The sequence below is a fragment of the Mastomys coucha genome, unplaced genomic scaffold (assembly GCF_008632895.1).
Source record: "Mastomys coucha isolate ucsf_1 unplaced genomic scaffold, UCSF_Mcou_1 pScaffold14, whole genome shotgun sequence".
In the NCBI taxonomy this organism is placed as follows: Eukaryota; Metazoa; Chordata; class Mammalia; order Rodentia; family Muridae; genus Mastomys; species Mastomys coucha.
The window spans coordinates 113,432,289-113,458,742 of NW_022196896.1; the positions used below are offsets into that span (position 1 = coordinate 113,432,289).

General features: G+C 46.6%; 1 protein-coding gene across 4 annotated transcripts in view; it reads left to right on the forward strand.

Annotated features, from left to right (window-relative positions):
- Dgkd (diacylglycerol kinase delta) overlaps positions 1–26,454 on the forward strand; it is a 93,254-nt gene that overhangs the window by 61,326 nt on the left and 5,474 nt on the right. For 3 of the 4 annotated variants that reach the window (XM_031368327.1, XM_031368328.1, XM_031368329.1), the window contains 24 exons: positions 2,698–2,802; positions 3,082–3,214; positions 4,072–4,178; positions 4,518–4,643; positions 5,605–5,707; positions 6,297–6,459; positions 9,266–9,374; positions 12,088–12,227; positions 12,493–12,577; positions 13,814–13,908; positions 13,996–14,095; positions 14,176–14,449; positions 15,017–15,175; positions 15,812–15,937; positions 17,679–17,775; positions 19,918–20,028; positions 20,971–21,067; positions 21,247–21,354; positions 22,181–22,294; positions 23,139–23,273; positions 23,611–23,762; positions 24,930–25,041; positions 25,121–25,213; positions 25,961–26,080. In XM_031368327.1, coding sequence (XP_031224187.1) covers positions 2,698–2,802; positions 3,082–3,214; positions 4,072–4,178; positions 4,518–4,643; positions 5,605–5,707; positions 6,297–6,459; positions 9,266–9,374; positions 12,088–12,227; positions 12,493–12,577; positions 13,814–13,908; positions 13,996–14,095; positions 14,176–14,449; positions 15,017–15,175; positions 15,812–15,937; positions 17,679–17,775; positions 19,918–20,028; positions 20,971–21,067; positions 21,247–21,354; positions 22,181–22,294; positions 23,139–23,273; positions 23,611–23,762; positions 24,930–25,041; positions 25,121–25,213; positions 25,961–26,080 — 2,964 coding nt within the window. Of the gene's footprint in view, positions 1–2,697; positions 2,803–3,081; positions 3,215–4,071; positions 4,179–4,460; positions 4,644–5,604; positions 5,708–6,296; positions 6,460–9,265; positions 9,375–12,087; positions 12,228–12,492; positions 12,578–13,813; positions 13,909–13,995; positions 14,096–14,175; positions 14,450–15,016; positions 15,176–15,811; positions 15,938–17,678; positions 17,776–19,917; positions 20,029–20,970; positions 21,068–21,246; positions 21,355–22,180; positions 22,295–23,138; positions 23,274–23,610; positions 23,763–24,929; positions 25,042–25,120; positions 25,214–25,960; positions 26,081–26,454 lie in introns of those variants that run through there. The other variant, XM_031368330.1, reaches the window with a different exon arrangement.

Below are 26,454 nucleotides of genomic sequence, written 5' to 3' on the forward strand. Positions count from 1 at the left end.
GGTGGGGGGGTGGTGGGAAGGAAGCCTGCAGGCTGTTTGATCTTTGAAGGCAGTGCTCTTTGCCTGTTGTCTCTTCATTTTAGCATGCTCTTGGCTTTTCCCAAGCTTCAGATTCTTCAGACTAGGAACCTTGGAAACCTGAGAGTAAACAAAATTTTTATTGGAGAACCAGTTCTGTTCATCTTTGTGTGAACCTTAGTTGCCGGAAAGAGCACAACTTTTGTGTGTTCTGAGTCCCAGACAAAATCATAGCACTTGAGTATCATGTTTCTCAATTGGCTCTTCTTAATGTAAGTTGAAATAAATAAGATAGGTACAAATGTAAAAGTTTAAAACATTTGATTGTAACGACCCCCCTGAAAATAGACACTTTCCTAAACTTATTGGTGGGAATGTGCTGGGGGAGGCCCAACACTTGCAGAAGGGAACTTGGCAACATTCAGCAAGGTTACATACGAATTTATTCTCTTTCAGGGAGATTTTACTTCCAGGAATTTGGACCAGAGATATACTGTAAAAATAGTAAAAGATGGAAGGGAGAAATTTACATGTAAATAAAGAAAATAGCTAATAAAAAAAAAGAAAAAAAAAGAAAAAAAAACAGAAAACAATGCTATCATTATCAAATTTCATAGTTTTTCATAAAACTGTGTTATTTCTGTGAACAGATGAATAAAATTGCTTTATAAAATTAAAAAAAAATAGTCAAAGATCATTCATTGAAGTGCTCCATAAAATAGCAAAGGATTTTAAACAGTACACAGTTCCCAGTGGTAAACAGGCCTGGCTGAGACATCATAGACTGCTGTGCTCCTGTGAGGTAGAACTAGGGCTATGCTGTCAGGCGTGGAGGGAGGCTAGGATAGACCATTGTGAGAGAAAGCAGAGCTGAGAAGTGATATCTGTAGGATGCTTCTGTTTATACAGGCAGTATAAATACTTTTTTGTTTGCATGTAGCTTATAAATAGAAGGAAGCCTCACCCCTCCCCTATCCTCCCTCTTCCTTCCTTCCTCCTTCCTTCCTTCCCTCCCTCCCTCCCTCCCTCTTTCCCTTCCTTCCTTCCTTCCTTCCTTCCTTTCTTCCTAAGATAATCAAAATAGAGAGAAGAAACATAAAAAAAAAAAAAGAACTTCTACTCTACTCAAACTTTGTTTTGTATAGATTTGATTTTGGAACTACTTAAACATTTATATTTTATTACATGTATTTATTTATGTATATGCATAGATTTTATACTTGTGTGGAGGTCAGAGGACAACTTGTAGGAGTTGGTTCTCTCCTCCCACTGTGCAGGTCCTGGGGAATGAACTCAGGTCATTAGGCTTGGTAGTGAGATCCTATACCTGTGAGCCATCTTGCTTGTCCTGTATCGTTCTATAGGAAAATTAAGAGGTTATGACATCTTTTGATAAACCTTGTCACTTTTCCCCCTGAATTGTTTGTGCCCGTTTGCCTCCCATCAGTGCTTGAGAATGCCTCTTCATAGCTTTAGTAAGTCTAGATGTTATCTTCTAGAACTTTACCGATCTGAAAAGAAAAAAGGCTATTTCTCCCTTGTGTGGTGATGCCGATTCAGTGCCCTTGCATTCCTGTATTAGTGCTTTCTCTTCTGTGAGTCTGAGTCTTTCTTCCTCAGAAGGCTTCTCATTAGTTTATAAACTCTTCCCCCATTCCTTTCCATTTGTTGGTTAGCACTGGCTGTGTATCATTCCAGCTAAGTTGCTTAATTCCTAACTGTAGAAGCTGGTTGTTGCTCTGTTGTCTTATGAGCAGCACATGCTCATGTTAGTTTAGAGTAATTGGATCAGACTTTCTATGTCATTTACGTGCTGGCCATTAGCTCTGCATATCTTTGTTTGCTTCTCTTTCTCAGTTTTCCAGGACTTCTTTCTTTTCTTTTCTTTTCTTTTCTTTTCTTTTCTTTTCTTTTTTTTCTTTTCTTTTCTTTTTCTTTTTCTTTTTTCTTTTTTCTTTTTTTCCGAGACAGGGTTTCTCTGTGTAGCCCTGGCTGTCTTGGAACCCACTCTAGTCCAGGCTGGCCTCGAACTCAGAAATCTACCTACCTCTGCCTCCCAAGTGTTGGGATTAAAGACGTGTGCCACCACCACCCAGCTTAGGACTTGTTTCTTATGTGTGAGCACAGAGTTCTAAATGTTCACTCAGATTGGTAGCTAGTGGATAACTAATGAAATGCCGTTGACTTTTTGGCTTGAAATTGCTTCTTGGTTTGCAGTGATACATGATAACTGCTTTTATGATCTGTTCAATGTGAATATCTGAGTGAAATAATTTTCCCTGTGAATATACACTTCTGTCTTAGAGTTTTACTGTTGTGAACAGACACCATGACCAAGGTAACTCTTATAAAGAACATTTAATTGGGGCTGGCTTAAAGGTTCTGAGATTCAGTCCATTATCATCATGGCATGAAGCATGGCAGGATCCAAGCAGGTATGGCACTGGAGGAGGTGAGAGTTCCAAAAGCAAACAGGAGCAGACTGTCTCCAGGCAGCTAGGAGGGGGGTTTCAAAGCCCAGCACATAGTGACACGCTTCCTCCAACAAGGCCACGCCTCCTGATAGTGCCACTCCCTCAGCCAAGCATATTCACACCACCACAGCATATGTAGGTAGAGTTTGTAGCTGCCAGCGTTGCCCTGTTCATGGGTACATGGGCCATGATGTTCTTCTTCTAGGTCATCACTCCTTGTAGGAAGCTCATCTTGTGTGCCGACAACAGGAAAGAGATGGAAGATTGGATTGCAGCACTCAAGACTGTCCAGAACAAAGAGCATTTTGAGGTTAAAAGAGAAGCATATTGTCTATGGGTGCCTGCTGTTGCCTCTCTTGCCTTTGCTCTGATCCACCCCACCCCCACCCTAGAGTATCTTCCCAGTAGACCCCAACATTTGTCTTATAAAATTGAGGCCATGGCTCTTTCTTTTGATGGACCTGTCAAAGCTCTGGTCGTGTTCTTCGTGAATCTCTCTCTCTGGGGTACTTTATGTAATTCTAAGTTGCTCCATTAAAGAATTCCAACGAAAAATATTAACTTCTCCCTGTTTGTGTGATTCTTCCAGCCTACCCAATATAGCATGGACCATTTCTCAGGGATGCACAACTGGTATGCTTGTTCCCATGCACGACCAACCTATTGCAACGTGTGTCGTGAAGTTTTGTCTGGGGTCACATCCCATGGGCTGTCCTGTGAAGGTAAGAAAGCTGCATCTGTTACTCTGGTGAAAGGTGACCGAAGGTTTTATTTGATAAACTGTTTGAAATTCAAATATAGTCTTAATAAAAGTATAGCTGCTGAGGGTAGTCAAGGGGGAGTGGTTTCCACCACTCCATTCTTCTTGATCTTCCCACAGAGGACTTAGACCTTGGGTGCCCTTCACTCACCAAGTTTCTGCAGTAGGAGCAGAAAGAAAGTAGGAGTGAGCCGGTTGTGGTGGTGCATGCTGGTAGGATTTGCTGAAAGAGGCAGAGGCAGGAGGATCACGAGTTCGAGGACAGCCTGGGCTACACATTAAAAAAAAAAAACAAGTAGGAGTGAGGAGACAGAAGGTGCTGGCCCTTTCTGGTTGTGTGCTGTGGATACAGGAGAGAACATGCCTCCCAAAATACAGGGTCAGGGGAGGATTCTGGTGACAGAGCAGGTGACACAAGGGACTACAAGCTCTGACTCATGGCCAGGACTATCTGCTACTTATTTTGTATGCTTATTTTACATTTATTTTAAATGGATAAAAAAATCCAAAGGAAGAGTATTTTGTAATATGTAGTTAGATGAATTTCAGATTTTAATTCCATAGTTTCCTGAGTCTTCTTGTCTGCTGGATAGAGGTGAGATGCAGTGACAGTGGCCAGCATAGTCTGCCAAGCCTCAGTTGCTCACCCTGTTCTCCTCTACCAGCTTTCCCTGTGCTCTATGGTTACGGGTGACAGCACCAAGTGACTGGCCTTAAGAGCTCGTTCCACCCTAACGTCACTAAGCAGCCGTTTGCCCTATATAGGAAAGCTCCTGTTGAGGATGAAGCTTGAAGGATTGTGTATTCCTTTTCCCACAGTGTGTAAGTTTAAGGCTCACAAACGGTGTGCTGTGCGTGCAACCAGTAACTGCAAGTGGACCACATTGGCCTCAATCGGGAAGGATATCATTGAGGACGAGGATGGGGTATGTCCAGGGGGATTGATTCTGCTTGTGACCTGCAGAGCACCCCCTATTTCCTGCTCTCCCCTACACTTCTCATTTAAGTTATCGTTCTAGGATCTGGACCTTTGTAGTCATCATACTCCCAACTCTGCCCTAATCCCCTTAGGTCTGGGTGTCTTCCTTCCCAGTAGGTGCTGTGGTGTGGGAGGTACCTCATAGGCCCTGCTTGTCCCTGCCCACACTGGCCATCAGGGACAAGCTTGTGTGGGGAGGAGTGTCTTGAAAAGAGCACTTCTATCCCAGGGTGCTCAGCTGTATTGGAACTCGGATGTCTCTAGCATGTCCCTGCTTGGTCTGTAGATTGCCATGCCTCACCAATGGTTGGAAGGAAACCTGCCTGTGAGTGCCAAGTGTATTGTGTGTGACAAGACTTGTGGGAGCGTGTTGCGCCTGCAGGACTGGCGCTGCCTCTGGTGCAAGGCCATGGTGAGTAGACACTGTCTGTCCTGCCTTTGGGTGTGTGGATACACTCTGGGCTGGGGCTTTGTTCTTCCCTTTCCTGAGTTTACCCCAGAGGTTTTCTAAAAGCTCCAAGCCTTGACTGTCTCACTTAGGCCTGGCTATCCTCATTTTTGACAGTTTTGTTAATTCTTTTCCTTTGATTTTGATCCTATCTTTTACACAAAAAGTACCATATCAGCATCTCAGCAGGTTGTGAAGGGGTCTTTTGGGACAGGTTCATGGACTTTTCTGTGAGTGAGAGTAGGAACACTTACGAGGAACACTGAGAGAAGTTTGTTCTGGGACAGTGATCATAGAGATCAACACCCTCAAGCAAAGAGCATGAGCCATAGTATGACTATAGCCTCTTGAACACAGTATCAAGTGTCATAGGCCCTGCTTGTCCCTGCCCACACTGGCCATCAGGGACAAGCTTGTGTGGAGAGGAGTGTCTTGAAAAGAGAACTTCTGCCCTAGGGTGCCCAGCTGACCAGGGGTTGGAACTCGGATGTCTCTAGCATGTCCCTGCTTGGTCTATAGATTGCTATGCCCCACCAGTGGCTGGAAGGAAACCTGCCTGTGAGGGTCAGTGATTAGACAGCTGTGGTTCTTGTGGTTGGCACCTTGTTTTGACCCTGTCAGTGACTAGCAAGGAACCTAGTCACATGAAGGCAGGTTGTCCAGGAGCCCTGAAAGTTAAGGGTTGCTAAGATAGAAGCGGAGGGCTGTGGTTCAGTTTCATGTCTGGCTTCTACTGGGTAGAATCCCATCTGATTTTTTGCCTCCTATTTGCAAGGCCAGGGAACAGGGTGCTTGGGGACCCAGGTTCACCTGCTCTGATGGTGTCTGCTTCTTCTTGGGAGGAATTTGCAGATGCTGTGCTGGGGAGTTTCTGGTTTGTACGAGGAGACTGTGACTCCTGGTGACATGTGGATTTTTATTTCAGGTTCACACATCTTGCAAAGAGTCCTTGGTGATGAAGTGTCCACTTGGCCTATGCAAGGTGTCTGTCATCCCTCCCACGGCACTCAACAGTATTGACTCTGATGGTGGGTGCTCATATGCCATTTCTCTATGCTGCCTTCCTCACCAGCCCTGGAGATGAGTGTCTTGATAGTTTTTGAGACATGATCAGCAAGAGGCTAAGCTCAGATGTGACATGGGCAGAGAGATCATAGGGAATTGCCATAGGTCTGGCAGCTTGAACCAGCACTTTACTGGAAGGATTGATAGTTGTACTTGGCTGTTGAGTAGAGACTAAGTGTAAAATGTCCTGGTCTGCCATGAGCTGAAGGGCTGTGCCTGTCACTGTCTGTGGCAGAGCCTAGCATGTCTGTCTGGACCATGAAGAAACATGCTGCAAAAGATTGGTGAAGGGGATCTCCAGGGTACATGATTCAGAGGAAAGAGCTCTGCTAGGCTGACAGCAAGAAGAGGGGATAATACAGTGAGGGAAAATCTGGAATCCTTGAAGATGTGAAGTATGGGGTGAGGTGAGCTTACCTCCTCTCACCTGGGTTGTCCCTCACTGACTCACTGGCTCACGTTGTGAATTCTGTACCCCTTGTTGATGCTTATTCAGTCCACAACACCTCAGCAACTTGTAAGGGTTCTTTCCTGTTCCACCCTCACTTCTAGGGTTCTGGAAGGCCACCTGTCCCCCATCTTGTACAAGCCCCCTGCTGGTCTTTGTCAATTCAAAAAGTGGAGACAATCAAGGTGTGAAGTTTCTCAGAAGATTCAAGCAGCTGTTGAACCCTGCCCAGGTTTTTGACCTCATGAATGGAGGACCACACCTTGGGTAGGGATTGATTGTGTGAGACATTCCATTCTAGGAATTTACAGTGTTTTGTAGATAAAGACATACTCATTTTAAAAGGATCAAAAATAAGAATTTTTTTTTTCAGTTCTGGAGAGATGGCTTAGTGCATATGAGCATTGGCTATTTTTGAGAGGACCCAAGTTTGATTCCCAATACCTACATGGCAGCTCATAACTGTTAGCATCTGTCTAAGCTCCGCTCCACAGTTACCTGGCAACAGGCAGGTGTGCCTGACCCACTGTAAAGGGGCTGCTTGCCCCTCCTCGCTCTCTTGCTCTCTTGCTCTTTCTCTGCTTCCCTCCCTTCTTCTCTCTCCATTCTTTTCTGCCCTCTCTTTCCCTATGGAAAAGGGAGGCTCATGGCTGGCCTCTCTATTCCTCTACCCCAAACCCTCTACCCCCTACCCCTGCTTTTCTCTGCCTCTACTACCCTCTTGACTCCCCTCCCCATGTCCTGAATAACCTCTATTCTATACTATACCATTGTGTGGTTGGTCCCTCAGGGGGAAGGGATGCCTCAGCATGGGCCCCCTCCCCCCACACCTCACCCCACACCTCACCACACCTCCATAGAACATATTCCTCCTCTCTTTATCTTTTTATAAACACATCATATCAACTGTTTATAATTCCAGTTGCAGGGTATAATCCAACACCTTCTTCTTGCCTCTGTAGACACTGTACACGTGGTGCATGAACATACATATAAGCAAAACAGCAGTATATATAAAATGAAAATAAATTTTTATAAAGAAATTTTCAAATAGCAAAGAAGTTCAACTGCCCCTCCCAAAATTCTTCTGAAGGACCTGTTCCTAATAGATGGTAGGTGTTTGCAACCTTCCACTTTAAAAGCACCACACAAAAGTGAACATGCATGCACAGCTACTCAAGTTGCTACGTACAGCATGCTCACATGCACAGGGAAATGTCCTGAGTGCTGGTGCTTACAGATTGTCTTGCCCTCTGTACTGACTGCTTAGTTCTTAGGACACCTTTCTCCAGTGAACCAAGGGGACTTTTCCATCTCAACACAGTGATATCTCCATGTAGGTGCAGTGAGCTGAGAAGCTTCTTACCTGCCAGCCAGGGAGACAGGTCCTTTCCTTTTAGTTTTGTACTTTCCACAGGTTTGCAAGAAACATTTGTTCTTGTAAGGTAGGACTCAGAGGGTATGCCAGCATTTGGGGAGATTGAAATGGAAGGGTCTTGCAGTCCCTACTTCCATTGTGAGTTCTGGGAGGAGCTTAGGAGAGGTTGTTTTGGAGCCGGATGTTGCTATAGCTTGAGCCTGGACTTCTCTGTGTGCCTAAGCTGTGGGGCTCATGCTGCTCCTCACTCTTGGGTGTTTTTTTTTCTCTCTGCTCTTACTCACTTGCTGCACAGCTTGCTGGAAGACAGTCACAAGTGACCTCCTACAGGCTATTTGCTCAAAGGGAGCCTTCCTGGTATTCTGTTTTCTGAATGGCACAGATCCATTTTTTCTGAGGTTAACAAGGAACTAGTCTCAGTGCGTCAGGGATATTAAAAGTATCCTATCTGCTGATTGCACTACACTGAACAGGCTCAGGCAGAGATATTGCTTGAAACCTCCACTGTGCTGTGCCAGGCAAGCTGGACTTTGACGTGTAAGAGCTCCCTCATGTAGAGCTGGAGCTGAGTAGAGGGTGATGTGACACAGAGGTCTAGTAGAGATGGCATGACAGTTGGTTTACTCATTTCCTGTTTCTGGGAAGTACCTGCATCATATAGTTTGTTACCTACCTGAGTTCTGGCCTTGGTTGACCACTGCTTCTCCAGAGAGCAGGGATCCTCATTGGTGAACATTTAAAGGATACATGTAAATGTTTTTCTTATCTCTTGCAAGTCAAATGCAGGCTTGATACCCAGAACTTAGGTTCAAATCTGAGGCAATGTGAGCTTGTGTTCTGAGGACTCCTTGTGCTGCCAGCTCCATTAGAGACAGAGTCTGCAAGGTCCCTGGTGAGAAGGCAGCATATATGAATAGTTACTTGAATGGAGGGAGGCACTGGCTTCTTTGGGATCTGTAGTAAGGGAGACTATGCTAAGCTAGTGTTTTAGTGTCTCCAGTGTGCTAGCTTCTGAGGAGGTCCAGGGTACCCACTCTATACTCTTGCCTTCATCTTCTCTGTATGCATGATAGGGACCTGGCCAGACCTTGGGGGAGCTGAGGGCATCAGATATTTATCAGAGAGGGCTCCAATTATTTGCTGAGATATTTGACTTTTTCCTCTTAATTAGCAAGCCATTAGACAAAACATATGATAGAACTCTTGTTTGAGAAGATTTTATTGGAGGCTTCTTAAGGACTCAGAGGAGCAGTAGAGGCAGAGCCTAGCTGCCTTTCATCGGGGAGGGGAGGGCTGGGCTAGTACATAAATGAGGAAAGGCAAGAGTGGGGATTCTAGGGCCTGGTATTTGACTGGGATATGGAAGACTGTGCCACAAGTCCTCCTAGGAGCTGACATCAAGTGAGACTGTCGTGGTACTCTGAAATGTGTGTATTATCTTCTCCCTGTTTCTGGTTGGAGGAGCTGTAATCTGACACAGCCTTCATTCATGTAGACAAAAATGAGCCCTTAGCAGAGGGACTTGGCAGACAGACACCAAGGCAACCTTGTAGACCCTGTCTGTACATACCTGGGCATAGCCTAGGTCCAGGTTCAGCCACATGGAACAAGATGTTCCCTTTAGCTTAGGACAGAGAAACTCATCATTTGTCTTATAAAGTACACTCATTTCCCTGGCTTCCCATTCTTCTACAGCTTACGGTTATTTCAGAAGTTTGACACCTTCCGGATTCTGGTTTGTGGCGGGGATGGCAGCGTTGGCTGGGTCCTCTCTGAAATCGATAGCCTCAACCTTCATAAACAGGTACTACAAACAGGTGTTGAGGGACACCCCACTGTGATGGATGAATGAAAAAATCGTGTAGGTCAAGGGAGTTGTAAAAACAACATGACATCAGGCTCTATGTGGGGAATGAGTGTGGGGGCTGTAGTCCTTAAGCTCTGATCCAGCTCTTTCCTGGAGGTGATGTACCTAATTGCTGGATATCTTTGTCTTAGAGGAAAGGAAGACAGAATCTTCAACCTCTAAAGTTTGAGTTGTGGTTCATTGGACCTAATTGCCTAGGGGTTTTTTGTTTGTTTTGTTTTGTTTTTGAGACAGAGTTTCTCTGTATAGCCCTGGCTGTCCTGGAACTCACTCTGAAGATCAGGCTGGCCTTGAACTTGGAAATCCCCCTGCCTCTGCCTCCCAAGTGCTGGGATCAAAGGTGTGCGCCACCACCACTCGGCAGAATTGCCTAGTTTTTAACACTAAAATAAAAATACATTATCCTGATTTCTTACTGTGTTCATTGAATTTTTACCCCTAGTCCCCTTTTTGGCAATTAGCCATTGTGCATACTGTTATAACCATCACTCAGATTGTGTCAAAATGCACACCATTCATCTGGAACTCACCTGCTAGTTGGTTACTGAACTGTTGAAATAGCGGTATGTGGATTTCCACACTCTGCTCCACGAACAGCTCAGAGTGGCAGTTCTCCATGGGATGTAGTAGGAGGACCTGAGTTAGCACTTCTCCCTAGTGCAGGAGCTGGAGGGCGGAGACAACCTTGCCAAAATACTGTTCATGTTCTAGAATCTTCTGAGAAGCCCCTTATTTAAAATTTTAGTGCCAAATTGCACTTGTCAAGGATGCTTCAGTTTACACTCCAGGTGACATGGGACCTTCCTTCCCTTGCCTTGAGGCTCATTCTTTTTGTTTTGTTCAAGTATGTAAACAGAAAGTGTTGATTTAAAATAATGATAATAATGTCAAACACAGCTTTATTGGAAAGCTGTTTTAAACAAATCCCCTATTCATGGTTTTGGCCTTGTTTTCTATTGAGGTAATCACAGAATACAGATGGCTGTCTCACCATCACTGCTCGGCCAGCACCTCACTTGTCTGTCAGTAAAGATCAGCTTTTTCCTGACAGGAGATGGTGGCACATGCTTTTTTTTAAGCCCAGCACTTGGGAGACAGAGAGGCAGATGGATCTCTGTGAATTCGAAGCCAGCTTAGTCGACAGAGTTCCAGGATAGGCAGGGCTAGACAGAGGAATACAGTCTTGTAATGACAACTACAACACAACAAAACAAAACAAAACAAACATATTTCCCTAGTTTTCTGGCTTGTTATTTTTATCTTCTTTATGGTTTTTTGTTCTTCAGTTTTCAGTGATTTTGTGTGTGTGCGCGCGCGTGTGTGTGTTTGTCTAGTCTCACTCACCAATTGTATTTTATGTATTGTTTGGAGACGAGATGGTCCAGCATTTACAGATAGCCACACCATAACTTTAGGAAAAGAAGCAGCACCCCCTAGTGGTGGGATTACAGTATACAGTTTTGTTGACTGGCTTTTGAGCTTAATGTTTGGCTTGCTAGGAAGGCTATGAATGTGGTTCTTGTACTCTGTCAAGTTCTGTGAACACTTGTCTCCCATGGCTCCATTGTGCTCCTTGGAGCTCTGTCTACTCTCTCTTGCACCCCTAGCTTCCCCATCCCTATATGTGGAAATGTTTCTTCTCCTGGCTTCTCGTATATGCTATATGGTCAAACCTCATGGGTCCCATCCTCATTTTTCACACTTTTCCTATGAGGAAAGCTTTGTGACTCACTGGAGTTTGATGCCATGTCAATTTAGGGGACACTCTGGGGTTTTGGGGTATTATAATGTTGCAGGTTTCCAACCTTGCTTGTCACTCAGCTCCTACTTTGTCTTCATGTATCCAGGGCCTAAGGAGAAGCCCCACAACTCTTTCTGATACCTTGGTCTCCCTCTTTCCCCTCTTCAAGCTAGTTGCTGGCTTCCCCAAAAGACTCAGCCCTGTTGTATCTTCCCTAGTCTGGGCCAGCCATAGGCTGGTGAGAGTGACTCTCACTAGGACAGTTACAACCCTTCGTCCCTCCCTGCTGACAACAGACTTGACCAGAGCACATATTTGCCCCTTCCTTCTTCTCTGTTCTGCCTTCTTCCCTTACTTTTACACTTTGTTAAGTCTAGGAGGAGATATCAGGGCTGGGGTCAATTTGGGGAACCACCACCTTACAGGTAAATGAGTACAGATTAGGTCTTATATGTTCAGAAAGCCTTGATAGGACCTAGAAGTCAGTCAGGGGACTTTTAGTGGTGTGGAATGATACTAGTGACAGCTTTTGGAAAGTGAATCTTGCGGCAGTGAATGAGATGCATAGTACAGTAGAGAGACATTTGAGGAGTTACAGACTGACTCTTCAGGTCTGAGTATTTCCATGTCTTTGGGAAGGGAGGGGTTGTAGAAACCAGGGGTTTTGTAGAACCAGGCCAAGACATGTGAGTAAGTGAGGAAGGGCTGGGGAACCTGGTATCTGCTGTTGATCCCAAAGCCCATCTGTCCCCTCTGGTGGTCTCTGCTGAGAAGGTCAGGCCACATACTTCAGATCAGACTTCCTGCACTTCTTGTGGCTATTGATGGTGCCAACAGGGTGGGTATTGCATGGGAATTGTTCTTGGACTTGGTGTCTAAAGGAATGTTTTCCTCACTGTTTTCTACCAGTGTCAGCTAGGTGTGCTGCCCCTGGGGACAGGGAATGACCTGGCCCGTGTTCTCGGCTGGGGCTCTGCCTGTGATGATGATACTCAGCTCCCTCAGATCTTGGCAAAGCTGGAGAGGGCCAGCACTAAGATGTTGGACAGGTGAGTGGGGCAGCCAGGATGTGTGAATGGCAGCTGGACCAAGAAGCATTGGTTGCTGTGGCCAAGCTTCTTACTCTAAGACCAGTGAGGACCAAGACTAGCCCCAATCTCAAAACTCCCAGAAAACTCAAAAAGTCAGAATAGAACTAAGATCATGGCACCAGACTACAACATTGGAGCAATGAGGGGTTGGTTGGGGGGACCGGAGACCTGCAGATCCCTGGGTGTCAGTAGGCAGCCTGCAGCTGACTTTGGACCTGTGCAGGTGGAGTGTTATGGCATATGAGACCAAGCTGCCTCGGCAGGCCTCCTCCTCCACCGTCACTGAGGACTTCAGCGAGGACTCAGAGGTACCACCACTTGCTTGCTCTTGCTTTTCTCTTGTAGTGCTCGGCATGGCACTTTGGGTCTCACACTCAGCACTGAGCTGACCCCCAGTCCACCACCTGCTATTTAAGCCCCACATGTGATTGCCACGCACTCAGCTTTTTTATTGCATTCCTGCCCTTTTGTGGTGCTGAAGGAGTGCAGGAAGAACCTTGGGCTGAGCTTGAGGCTGAGCAGGCTCATCTCTAGGGCTTCATGGCTATTGGGAGGTTTCCTAAGTCGTCATCAGGATTTGAGGTGCTTTCTGATGCTGAATCCCTTGTGATGTCTTATCTCCTTACTGTAGCTCATCACCTATTGCAGTCTGCTGTTCGTTTCTACACTGCCTCCTCCTGTCTGCTTCCGGAAGTCTCCATGCTTGTCTTTCTGCCCGCTTGTCTCTCTCATATCTGTGCTGCCCTTGCTGTTAGCACACACTGCTTCAGCATCAGTCTCAGTCCTTTGCGCTGAGCAGTGGCCACTCCAGGGACTCAGTTCTGAGATCCAGAGGAGTAGGGTTTTGTATTTATGTCCTGACTGCTATGCTGGGCACATGCAGTGTTTGTTGGTTCTGCTAGGTGACTTCTGACAAGCCCAAGGAGTCAAGGACAGGAGCAGTCAGCAAGCAAAGCCAAGTCTACTTTTTATGGCTTCACAGGTGGAGCATGGTCTGTGCTTTTGTTTTGAGAATATTTGTGCAGAGCCTGAGAAAAGTACCCAGGAAAATGTCTGAGACTCTGGCACAGATGGTTTCTCTTTGATCTCTGAGGAAGCTTGCTGGCCATGGGGAGGGCAGAGAACAGTAGAGCTTTCCTGTTTGTGGGTAGAGCTGAGCGAGGCTCATTTACACCTTTTTGGCAGAGTTCCTGGTCAGGAGAAAAGGAAGCATCTGCTCTGACTGGCCAGTCAGGGAGCTGGCCACAAGCGTATTACTGAAGGTAGACTGGGGTTTACGCCAGGGCTTCCAGGCTTGTCTCACTGTCCTGACTGAAGAGGCACGGACTATTGGCTCTATTGGCTCTGATAGGTATTGTTTAGTTCAGACTCATCATTTTAGTCTGTCCACAGATTGGTGAACCTTCTGACCTTGCTCCCATAGCAGTGGACAGCCCTGATCCAAAGAAAACTCCCAAGAGCTGAAGAAAACTTCCAAGTCAGACACTAATGGAGCTCACAGTCAATTGTGAGACTAACGGCCCCCTGTTTTGGTATGATTATAGGTGCAGCAAATTCTCTTCTATGAAGACTCAGTTGCAGCCCATCTTTCTAAAATCTTAACTTCGGACCAACATTCTGTGGTGATCTCATCAGCCAAGTGAGTGATGGGGCTTTGGGGATGCAGAGAGGCAGCAAGTGTGCTGCTATACAGGGTCCGAGCCAAGCTGCCCTCTATTTCCTGTAGAGTGCTCTGTGAGACAGTGAAGGACTTTGTGGCTCGAGTGGGCAAGGCCTATGAGAAGACGACAGAGAGCTCGCAGGAGTCGGAGGTCATGGCCAAGAAGGTAGGTACCCGGGGCACAGAGTAGGTGGAGCAGTGGTGCAGAAGAGCTTGCTCTCCATGCCGCTTTTTTCTCGAATCTAGTGTTCTGTCTTGAAAGAGAAACTGGACTCTCTCCTCAAGACCTTGGATGACGAGTCTCAGGCTTCATCCTCTCTGTCCAATCCACCTCCTACCATTGCTGAGGAGGCTGAGGATGGGGACGGATCAGGCAACATCTGTAGCTCTACTGGGGACCATCTGGTGGGCTCAGCATGCCCCTCCCGGCCACAGATCTTCCGGCCCCGGGAACAGCTAATGCTGAGAGCCAACAGCCTGAAGAAAGCAATTCGCCAGATTATAGAGCACACAGAAAAAGGTACTGGGTCTCTGAGTCCCTGGGTGGCACTGGAGTTCCCAGATTCTCTGGATGTAGTTATAGACCAAGAGTGCTATGTGAAAGTCATTTTGGCCCAAGGACTTCCTCATGTCCATCTTCATAGGACACTTCCTAACCCTACCGACCATTCACTGTCTCCTATCTACCCTCTCACTGCCCTAGGACCACACTTAACCCGTGCTTTCCCGCTCACTTTACCAACTCCCCTCCTGTCACTCTGAGCAGCAGCACCACTTCTTCTTGCTTCAAACCTTGTGGTCACACCACACCTGGTCACTGGTGTGGCCATACCACCCGCTCTCCTACTAGAGCCTCTAGTTACTCTCTTTACCTCCACACCTTCTTGCCTCAGAGTCCTTCTCTCCAGCCTGTTAGCTGGAATGCCCAAGTCCTAGTACATTAACTGAGCTAGGGCATTGGACTGAAGTGTGTTGTGGTGAGGATGTTGGGTCTGAGCTTTATGCTACACTACCTTTGAGAAGAGAGAACCTAGAGTACCCTTAGCCCTACTGCACAATCTTAGGAAGAATGTCCTTTCCTTACCAGCGGTGGATGAACAGAATGCCCAGACCCAGGAGCAGCAGGGTTTTGTCCTAGGCCTCTCTGAATCTGAGAAGAAGGACTTGAAAACTGACAATAGGGTGTGCACATCATCTGCCCACAGTGAGAGCTGTGTGGTTGCCAAGGGGAGGAGTCAACGCAAAGGTATGGCTGGGCTTTGGTTTGGGGGATACTTGGTGAGCTTGTCATGGACACTTGCAGGTGCTTTTTCTCTTTGCTCTGGCCATTGGAGTAAACCAACTTTCTCACCTGTAGCCTATATCTGTACCACCTTCAGGTCACCAAGATATGTTAGTAGAGGCATGTGCACTGTATCACCTGCAGGAAACAGGGCCCCCCCGCTGAGGAACACTCCTGCTCTCCTTAGGTGTTGGTAGAGCCTTCTGTAGCTGCTCATAAGTGTCTGGCAAAACTGAGACCTTCATTTCTCTCAGAATAGACCCCAACAAAGGTCTTCAAAAGGAAGGGTTTCTTCCCATCAGCTGTTGTGGCACTGTGGGAGAGGGAAGGGGGCTTTTCTAGAGTAGACATATTCTGTGCCTTCTGTACCCAGACTGTGATTAGGGGTCAGGCCCTCTCTGTCCTCATACTGCTGTGTACGTTTGTGTCCTTGTGAGTACTCTTCCTTCACCTTTACTCAGGGTTTCTTGAGCCACATGCTTACTGCGTGCTCGGAGCTCTCCTTCTTTCCCACAACCCTCCTGTCTATTCATTTTGTTGTGGCTCTTTTCTGCTGTGTTCTGCTTTGGACAGTGTCAAGTATGTTGTCCTGTGTTGCAGCATCCAGGGCCCCTTGTGAAAAGCTGATGAGCAAAGGTCTGTCACTTGGCAGCTCTGCCTCGCTCCCTCCCAATACAGGAAGCCGGGACAGCCTGCCTGCTCTGAACACCAAGATCCTGTATCCAAGTGAGTGACCCACTTCCACCTGGGAGGGGTCTTAGTGTGGGGGTGGAATACCAAAGAGGTTAGAGGTGCTTGCTGGCCTTGGCTGGGCTATGGCACCATGGGTCTTGGAAAGAATAAGACTGTTGCTATCCTTGGAGAGCTTGCAGGTCCATGAAAATATACACAGAACTCTGTAGTTTAACTTATGTGACTGCGTGAAAAATGCCTTTTTGGTTAGTGTTTTTTATTCCTTAGCAATTTCATACATGTGTACAATGTATTTTGACCATATCTACCCCCAACACCTCCCCCTAGACTACCGCCATGGCTCTTCAATGTATTCTCCCTACTTTATGTCCTTCTCATATTTTTTTCTCTTTTTTTAGTTTTTATAATCCACTGACTCTAATTAGAGTGCATAGGTATGGGCCACCCACTGCAACATGGGCAACCTAGTAGTAAGCCACCTTTCCCCCAAAGCTGTCAGCTGCCAGCAGCTCCTCAACTAGGCCCAGAGCCTTAGGATCCCTCCTGTCCTATGCTTGGATTCTGATTGGCTTGATGCTATGTAGGCGATCAGTGCTGCTGCGGCTAGGTTATGTCCACCAGACATCATTTCAAGCTCTCTTTCCCCATCCTCAGGCTCTTACAGTGTTTCCCGAATCTTTGGGAGGGATTGATACAGTTGTCCCTTTTAGGGTTGAGCACTCAGCACTTATTTATTCTCAGCACTTTGACCAATTAGAGGTCTGTACATAAACCACTGCTCACTGGAGAAAGAAGCTTCTCTGATTTTTTTCTGGGTTAAAATCACACTTTTGAAGTGAGTGTAGCACTAATCTATAGGTAGAAACAAACTTTAGAATACAGTGTGACATCATGATTTAGCAAAACAATAGCAGCAAGTTTTCTCTTAGGACCTATACTCTTCTCAGCCATGGACTGTTGGCCAGGTGTATAGTACTAGCCATGAATCCCCAGTCTTATGGTGTAGGCCACAAATTCAGGTAGAAAGTGGTCTACCCCAGAGTCGTTATATCACTGTTGTACTTGTGGGTACATCTTCCTGGCAAGTTGATATTGCAGCATGCCAGGGGGGAGAGTGTTTCCTAGTTAGTTCCAGATTAATCTCTCTCTCTTCTGAAGCCCAAATGTGCTGTGTCTTTAGCAAGAGAGTTATTATTATTATTTTTTTAGTATATGTGAGTACACTGTTGCTGTCTTTAGACACACGAGAAGAAGGCATCAGATCCTGTTATAAATGGTTGTGAACCACCATGTGGTTTCTGGGAATTGAACTCAGTACCTTTGGAATACTAGTCAGTGAGTGCTTCTAACTGCTGAGCCATCTCTCTAGCTCCTGAGCAAGAGAGTTTTACCATGTAGTTTTGGTACACACTCAAAAGCAATGTCAACAGCCCATGTTGTTTTGGGAGTTCTTGGACTCTTGACCAATAATAACGTATAGTGTAGTATCTATCCCAAGCCTCAAAAGGCGCTCATTCAAATAAAAGTATGCAATGTACAGATGATGCCAGGTAAATGAAGAAGGAGACAGTTTTTATGTGTGTTCTAGGTGTTAAATCCTACTGTCCAATATAACTTACTTTAATATAGGATGGTAGTGGTGATTTTGAATTGTTAGTCAAATTGGAGCACTTGTTCGTAATGTTGTCCTGTAGGATATGTGGCACTAAACTTAGAGATCTATCTTGCTCCATCTAGAGCTCCTGGCCAAGTACCTCTTCATCTTCCCTTACAGGTGTTCGGGCAGGGATGTCTGGCTCCTTGCCAGGAGGCTCAGTCATCAGTCGTTTGTTAATTAATGCTGATCCCTTTAATGCTGAACCTGAAAACCTGTAAGTATGAGACAATACCAACGGGGCATTTTGTTAGGATGCAGAGTGCAGAGCTCTGATTCACAATCAGTCAGAGCCAGCAGTGGACAGCAGGCTCTTTTTCAGCTCTTCTTGGACATGTGCCTAAGAGCCTTCCTTGTAGGCTTATGTAGGACAGCAGAGGAGAGACCTGTTATTGTCCTGTCCCAGACCCTGAAACAGACCAGATCAGTATTGACTGTTGACACTTCTTTACTCACTATATTGTTTTTGTCCTTGTCTCTTGTTGTCTCGTGGTGTCGGCCATCCCTTCAGTGATGTAGCTTCTAGCATTCCTGGACTGAAATCCTCCACATGGTTGCTCCCTGGGTGTTAGAGTTCCTGGAGACAGTGTCTTACTTTGAGGGTTTTAGAGAGAAAGTCTACTGGCTCCTCTGTGCTGCGTTCCAGAGAGGGTGTGGCCTCTTTGCATAGTGGTTTAATGGATCCCTGTTTATATGAGTAGAGCTCACTGTAGATGGTATTTCTCACACCAAAGGAGACACAAAATAGTGTAAAAATAGTCTTTTTTTTTTTTTTTTTTTTTTTTTTTTTTTTTACTGCTACTGATTGCAGCTTTGTGAGCAACTAGAGGCTGGTGGCAGCTGTCTATATGTTGCTTGTTCTTACTGTCTGGTGTGATGATGGAGTTGGGTGGTTCACAGAGGCCCTGTTTTGGGAAGGTGGCTCTTAAGTCTCCACCTAGTGGTACTGGTTTTGTGCTCAGCCCCTGATATATTTCCTTAGCAGGGGCAGAGCTATAGATCCTCTGAGAGCAATACTCTGAGGCCTTGAAGCAGGAGACTTCCTTTATCTGCCTCCTTTGATGTCATGGAAGGACCCCTCTGTGGCTAAGCCTGTTTTTCTCCTCTCTGTCATGGGTAGCTGCTTCCACCTTGGATCCCTGCACTCAGCCTCTCCTGCTCTTGTTCTTGCACCCTATTTTCTGTATTACTTTTTTTTTTCTTCCTAGGACCTATAAATACTACTCTTCATATGCTCTTTAGGCTTAGACAATGGTTTGGCCCCAGAGCTCTTGTGAGCAGGAACAAAGCACTTGAACTAGATGTGTGGTCAGGAAGGACTCCTGCTGTACAGAGTGGTTCTTAGCAGGTTGCAAGAAACAACCTAAAGTATATTAGAATTCTAGCACAAACTTTGTGGACCCCCTCATTTTGTCCAGAGTCTCTGGGTATTTTCAGAACTTACCTTCCTCAGAGTGTTTGTCACGTGGACTGTGGGAGGGCATGGGGTAGGACACGCCTATGGCTCTAGAGGAGTAGGTGAGTGTGTGGACAGTGCCACAGAGGTGTCACCAGTGGTGCTCTGGGGAAGGGAGGCTTTTGGCCTTGGTCCATGGGTTTTCAGTCACTGCCCTTTTCACTTCAGGGACTGGTTGGACATTTTAGCTGTGCTAGAGAAGCATGCTGTGAAGACCTCTGGGAAACAGCTTGGCAGTGCCTCAAGGGCAAACCAGAGGCTGTGTGTCCCAGTGGTTCTGCCCATGGTATAAACTCTGCCAATTCTAAAACATATGTCTACACAATATGGATACTAATGTTCATAAGTCATCACTAGAACACAAATCAATTTGAATGTTTATCAGGTTAATGATAGACAAAATGTAGTAAGGCCACATAATAGAAGATTGCTTTGCATAAAGATAAACTGTGGATAAAGCAAAGGAGCTAGAGCACATTGTCTCATTCCATTTATTTGACACGCCCTGGATAGGCACCTCCAGAGGATCCGTAATTTCTAGGGCCTGAACAGTGAGGAAGTATGAGCCAATGCAAGTGATGATGGTTCTGAAACTGATGAAAGGACTCTGAAATGTACTAGAAATTGTTAAGTCACGTACTTTGATGTGGTAGTGACATGATATGTGAATAACATTTTAGTAGAGCTCTTACCAAAACAAACAAACAAATAGCCCACACAAACCCTGAATCAGGACCCTGGGTTTATACTCTAAACACATGGAAAGGAAGCAAAGCAAACCTAAGTGAAAACAACAAAACATGGAAAAAGCCATGAGTTTTGTTCTGTGGGAGAAATGGCAGGACAATCACGGAGGAAATTGTCAGGCAGAGCCATTGAGAGACTTTAAACTCGCCTTTGCAGAGAGTACTACACAGAGAAGTGTGTCATGAACAACTATTTTGGCATTGGCTTGGATGCAAAGATATCTCTGGACTTTAACAACAAGCGTGACGAACACCCAGAGAAATGCAGGTATGTACTCCTTGTTGTCAGTAGAGGTGTGGAAAGAGGCAGCCAAGAAGCCAGCTCAGAAGGGGAGGGACTCCACCCCTGGATTGGCCATCCTGGGCAGACTGGATATCAGGAAACCAGTGATGTGTATGACTGTAGTGAGCTGTCTCTTACCCATCATTGGAGTCTGTGATGATGTGTTAGAGGAAGGCGACATGAGTGGTTACAAGGTCACCATCCCAGCACTGTTCATGGGCAGAGCTTTGCTCATCCACAAACTGCCTAGCACCACTCCCAGTTGTCATCAGGACATGGAGTATATAGAAATTTGGGGACACGGAGATTATTTTCTCCCTTGTGCTTTTCTTTGTTTTATTTGTTTACTTATGTGTATAAGTGGGTGTGGATGAGCAGATGGCACAGTGCATGTGTAGAGGTTAGAAGACCACCTTAGGTGTCATGTGGTCCTTGGTTTACATCTTGTTTGGAGACAGTCTTGATTTTTCACTGATGCATTCCTGGCTGACTGGTCTATGGGGTTCTGGGGATTCTCCTGTTCTGCCTACTTCCCATTAAGCCATGGTGCCCTGGGATTTCAGATATGCTCTATTGTATTCAGTTGTATGTGGGTTCTGGAGATTCAAACCCCAGTCCTCATGCTTGCATAGAAAGCAAGTTTATCCACTAGTCATCTCCGCAGCATTATTTTATAGCCACAAGTCATAACATATAAATTTTTTTCTGAGAGTCACTTTCTTTTCAAAGTATGACTGTTTTCTTGGCAGTGTCAATTTGTAGCATACTTCATTGTTGCTAAATTTACTCTTCTTGCATGTCTGAGAAGCCCAGACTGTTTTGCTGCAGTGTCCTGCTGAGGACACGTTGCTGAGTCCCCAAGCTTTATAACAGTAACTCAGGTTATTGTAAGAGAAGTCCTGTCCAAGGTGGCACTTCTTTTTCTAGGAGTCGGACTAAGAACATGATGTGGTACGGTGTCCTTGGCACCAAAGAGCTGCTGCACAGAACCTACAGGAACCTGGAACAAAAGGTCCTGCTGGAAGTGAGTGGTGGCCTCCTGGCCTGGTGGGTGATCTCCCAGCCTCTCTGCTGAGCCTTGCCTGATCATCCCTGAGAAGTCCTTGCCTTGCCCCAGGCCCCCAGCATATCAAATGATGCTAGAATGAACTGGCACATGCTGAGTATTGCTCTTTTCTTTCCATCTGCCTTTCTGTGGCGCAGTGTGATGGGCGCCCTATTCCCCTCCCGAGTCTTCAAGGAATTGCTGTCCTCAACATTCCCAGCTATGCTGGAGGGACCAACTTCTGGGGGGGCACCAAGGAAGATGATGTACGTATGGGGTTTGAGGTGGGTGGGCTGGGTTTAGCAAGGTCAGTGAGGTGTGACTAGATGGGATATTTCCTTGGTCCTGACAGTGGGACAAGGTGGAGGACCAGATAGACAGGTTCCCTCACCAGTTGGCCTGGTGTCTAGAAGGCAGATCTAGTACAAGATCAAGTGAGAAGCAGCTGAGACTTGAAGAGGAACTTAAGTTGGCCAAATTGGCAGAATAATGGAGAGTATCCCATTTTGGCAGAAGAAAGAAGATGTGGAAGCTCAGAAGCAAGAAGGGGTGGAGTGCATAGAGAAGTTCCCCAACTGCAGTGTGGAGTATGTACATGGAAGAGGGAGATGGCTGTAGGGCCGGAATTGCATAAGGCAATAGAAGCCAAAGGCAGGAGTCTGGAGTTTATGCCAAGGAAGATATTGATAGGCTTTAACCAGGGTTTGCATGGAATTAAAAAAAACTAGCTAGCACTTACTGCAGACTTATGTGTAGGTCACTGTTCTAAGTACCTGGAACCTGTTTGCAGATTCATTTTATATACCTCCCCTCCTAAGGAGCAAGTAGGGCTACCTCCCTTTGAAGGAAAGAGGACATGAATAACTTGCCTCGTGGGCTCATGTCTAATAAATAGCACATTTGAGAGCTAGTCTCAAGTAATGGGCTTCTGGGTAACAGATACGCAACCCTGCACTACATTTACTACCATCACTGTACCATGTGTGGGTGTGGGCTTGTCTGTCTCACCAGAACCCCCAAAACAGGAAGCAGAGCAAGAGGGAGACGCGTTTGGGGAAATGAGGCAGACAGCTTTCATGCTGGCCCTTTCAGACTTTTGCAGCTCCATCATTCGATGATAAGATTCTGGAGGTGGTTGCTGTGTTCGGCAGCATGCAGATGGCTGTGTCTCGTGTAATTAAGCTACAGCATCATCGGATTGCCCAGGTACTGGCCATGCTATTCCAGAGGTCTAGCCCCCCTCTTCTGGGACTCATCCCTGTTTAGAGAGGCAGGGCTTGGCCTAGGACTCTGCTCATAGTAAAGACCCAAGAATGAGAGATGCCTAACAAGGACCTAGAGGCAGCCCCACTCTGCCTCCCTCTCCCACTGAGTGCTCTGAGTCTTTCTGAGGTAGAAAAGGCCCAGCTGAGCCTGGTCTACTGCAAGAAGCAGTGCACCTTGGACATTGATCTGTCTGTAGCAGTGAGTAAGCCCACTAGGGCTTGACAGACAGCTCTGAGGCTAGCCAGAGAGGGCAGTCAGGTCAGGGCTCCTGGCTTTAATTCTGACAGCATTGACGAGCAGATGCAGGTCCACCTACTTTGGGGTTGCAGGGAAGGAGTGACTCTATATACAGTGTAGTGCTGATAGAATCTATGGGTGAGAGTTGCTGGTGTCTTCCTGCATTCTCTTGGGCCATAATAGTCAGCTGTTTGAAGTTTACTTACCTTTTTGATTTTGGGCACATTTTTGTAAAAAGAGTTGCAGAAGCCTCATCTGCTGTTAGACTTTGCTCTGCCCAGGGAAGTTTACATCTGGCAAGGACCATGACTCTTTGATCCCTTTAGCTTGATATCCCTATCTACACCCAAGATCTTCTGGATCTACTTATCCCAGATATCTGGGGAAGGAACAGTTGGGGCAGAGGGGACAACAGAGCAGAGGCTAGAAAAGGAGGGACAAGGAAATGGCTGTGGGGAAGGAGTAGGAGTGCAGACACTCAGAGCAGCAAGGCCTGTGGGTGCTTTAAATCTCCTGGCATGGGAATAACAATATGGCATCTGTTCAGTGTCGCACAGTGAAGATCTCCATCCTGGGGGATGAGGGCGTGCCTGTGCAGGTGGATGGGGAAGCCTGGATCCAGCCACCTGGGTACATTCGGATTGTGCACAAGAACAGGGCACAGACTCTGACCAGAGACAGGGTAAGAGCAATTGCCAACAAGGCCTGGTGGGGTCTGGGTTACCAGTGGCTTACTCATGGGCTCACCTGTACATTTATAAAAGAGGCAAAAGGGTTTCATCTTTGTTCTTGGATTTCTCTTCACCATACAGAGATTAGCTGACATAGTGGTATGCCCTGTACTCTCAGTAATCTAGAGACAGGAGACCAGCTAAGGTTATATGGTGAGACTTGTTCCAAAAGACACAAAGTTAAACTAACATCCTTTCCATATAGCTTTTACCTTGCTGTGGGTAGATGGTGTGCTCCCCCTCTGGAGGGCACAGGAGGAAGTCTGATTCTAGGTTCTAATGTCTCAGGCCTTTGAAAACACCCTGAAGTCTTGGGAAGACAAACAGAAGTGTGAGCTGCCCCGCCCACCATCCTTTTCCTTGCACCCTGAGATCCTGTCTGAGGAGGAAGCTACCCAGATGGATCAATTTGGGCAGGCAGCAGGGGGCCTCATTCACAGGTAGGCTCTGCTGTGTTCCTTGAGACCTTGCAGGCTTTGTGGCCTGGCTTCCTTAGTCTTCGAGTTTATTACTCAGGTTTGCACAATGAAGACATAAGATGCATGGGGATCTTATTGCTAAAGCTTTAAATCCCATGCTGGGTTTCTGAGAAAGGCCACAGACTGCCCTGCTCTGTCTGGTATTTATACAGGAAAATCAACAGGCTTTTTCTTTTTAGCTGTGGTTTACAAGTGGTTTGCAGAGCTGCTGTTGCTCTTTTGGCCCTTTCAGCAGCTTAGCTTCTCTCAGTAGTACGTGCCCCTGGCTGTCCATTTCTTGTTTCTCTTTGGCTTTTTCCTTGGCTCTGGCTGTGAGTGTGTGTTCTTCCTGGACATATTTGCCTTGTTCTGGTGAGCAGAGACGCCAGGCTGCTTAGCAGCCCAGCTTCTCTTTGGTCCTTGTGGGCATCTCTAGACACCTCTGTCTCCATGCTGTTGTCTCTAGACACACAGCTGATACTGGTGCAACCCCATTCTGCTCCTTTCCATGTCAGCCATGTTTATCTAGCTCCTTGTTGTAGGGACTGTGGCCCTGCTACCTTGTAGTCCCTGGTAGCCCAGGAAGCCTGGCTGCTGAGAAGGTGTGCTTACTAGGTCAGCCTTCTGAAAGCCACAAGTAGCTTCCCACAGTATGTGCAAGTTGCTCCCTAGCTTTTCTTCCAGCATGCTCTGTCCCTTCCCACCTCACCCAGCTTCTCTGAGATACCCCGGTCGGCTTTTGGTCTTACCCAGGCTGATGTGGCTCAGAGCTCATCAGCACACCAGGTTTCTGTCAAAGGTGGGTCTAACTTGAAGTTCCAAAATGTCTTAACATGGTGTAGCATGTGTGTCCCCGAGTTTCTTGATAGCCAGCTTGCATGCAAAGCTGTTTGCTTGCTTTCTATTTTATGAGAGGTTTCATTTTATACATTTTTTTCTCCCTGGGAAAGCTAGGATTTTGTATCAGGTTTCCCATAAAAGTCTACTATTTGTTGTTTTTGGGATGTGATATGCCTGTGGCTGTGACTGAGAAGTCATCATGGCAAAGCTACCATCTCCCCTGGTGTGTCAGACTACCCCTTTTGCATATGTCCTCTGTGTGTATTCATAAGCAGTGTGAAAAGCCTGACATGTGCCTCTTTCCTTCAGCATTCGGGAAATAGCACAGTCCCACAGAGACATGGAACAGGAACTCGCACATGCTGTCAATGCCAGCTCCAAAGCCATGGAGAGAGTATACGGCAAGCCCAGAACTGCAGAGGTACTTGGTCTTCTGGGTCTGGCTCCTCTTTACCTTTCCAGCTCTTGACCTTTCATATGGATGCATCTGTTCTTCTCAGGGGTTGAACTGCAGCTTTGTTCTGGAGATGGTGAATAACATCCGAGCACTGCGCAGTGAGACAGAGCTGTTGTTGGCCGGGAAGATGGCCCTGGTGAGCTGAGAGTCAACAGGAGGGTCCTGGCTGTATGTGAGGTGTAGGTCCGGGATGCTAGACATGCAGGGTAGCAGTTTTCAGTCCAGGGTCCTGAGCCTGAAGAAAGGGGTCTCAAAACCATGTAGTGTGGCCAAATTCTTTGACTTCTCAGCCAGCCAGGGTGTTGGCAGATGTTAAAGGTGCCATTAACAGTGTCTGTGTGGCTAGGTGCCAGTTGTTACATCAGGTGCACTGCACTATCATGTCTCCACTCAGTATCAACTGGCTGCTGAGTTAACTCTTAGTTCACTGGGCAAGAGTGGAGGTGTTGCTGGGCTCTAGGAGCTTGCTCAGATGGCTGGCCACTAGCTCGTATATGACATGGAAGGGGATTGCTGGAGACCCCGAGATAGTACTGTCCCACTCTCCACTCCAAAGAGGTACTGTCCTGAATATCCAGGTGTTGCACTAGCTGCCTCCTATGCTTGTTCAGGAGGAGCATGGCCTGCCCACTTGGTGATAGAACCCAGGGGGACTGCAGCTGGCCAGGTACTAGGGTTGCTGCATGTGGCTTCCCTAAGCTAGAGCAGAGGTCCACCCATCCTCACCTGTTCCTCAAAGAAGGGACATTCTGGGCTCAGGCCTTACCTTAGCTTCAGTTCTAAGTTTTTATGGCAACCAAGGATCTTGGTCTAAGCCTTACCCACCTTATCCAGGTTTGTTGTGCTTAACAGCTTCATTTCTCTCTCCCTTCCTCTGGAGCAGCAGTTGGATCCCCCTCAGAAGGAACGGCTTGGGGCTGCCCTAGTTGAGATGGACCGGCAGCTCAGGAAGCTGACAGACACTCCCTGGCTTTGCCAGCCCATGGAGCCTGGTGAGGAAGAGGTATGTGGATCCTGTACATAGTTACAGGGTTTAGTGGCTCGTGTAATTAGTCCCTGTTTGCAATATGGTCCTTGAGGCTTTGGGATTGAGGCAGCTGGTCTGCCTTCTGGTGACTTCTGTACTAAAATGGCCTTTGAGGCAGAAAGAAATTTAGAAATGGAAGAAGGAATTGAGAGTTGGAAATGAAAAATGGTCCATGATGAATGGGTCCTCACTGACTCTGAAACAGGCAGGGTGGGGGAGAGCAGGTGGCAAGAGGTGGAGCTGTGGACAGTTTCTTGAAGATTGGTGACAGGAACTCAGTTGGTGTGTCCATTCCCCATTCAGTTTTATTTACAGGTACATAAAAGATTCTTTTTTGTTGTTATTGTTGT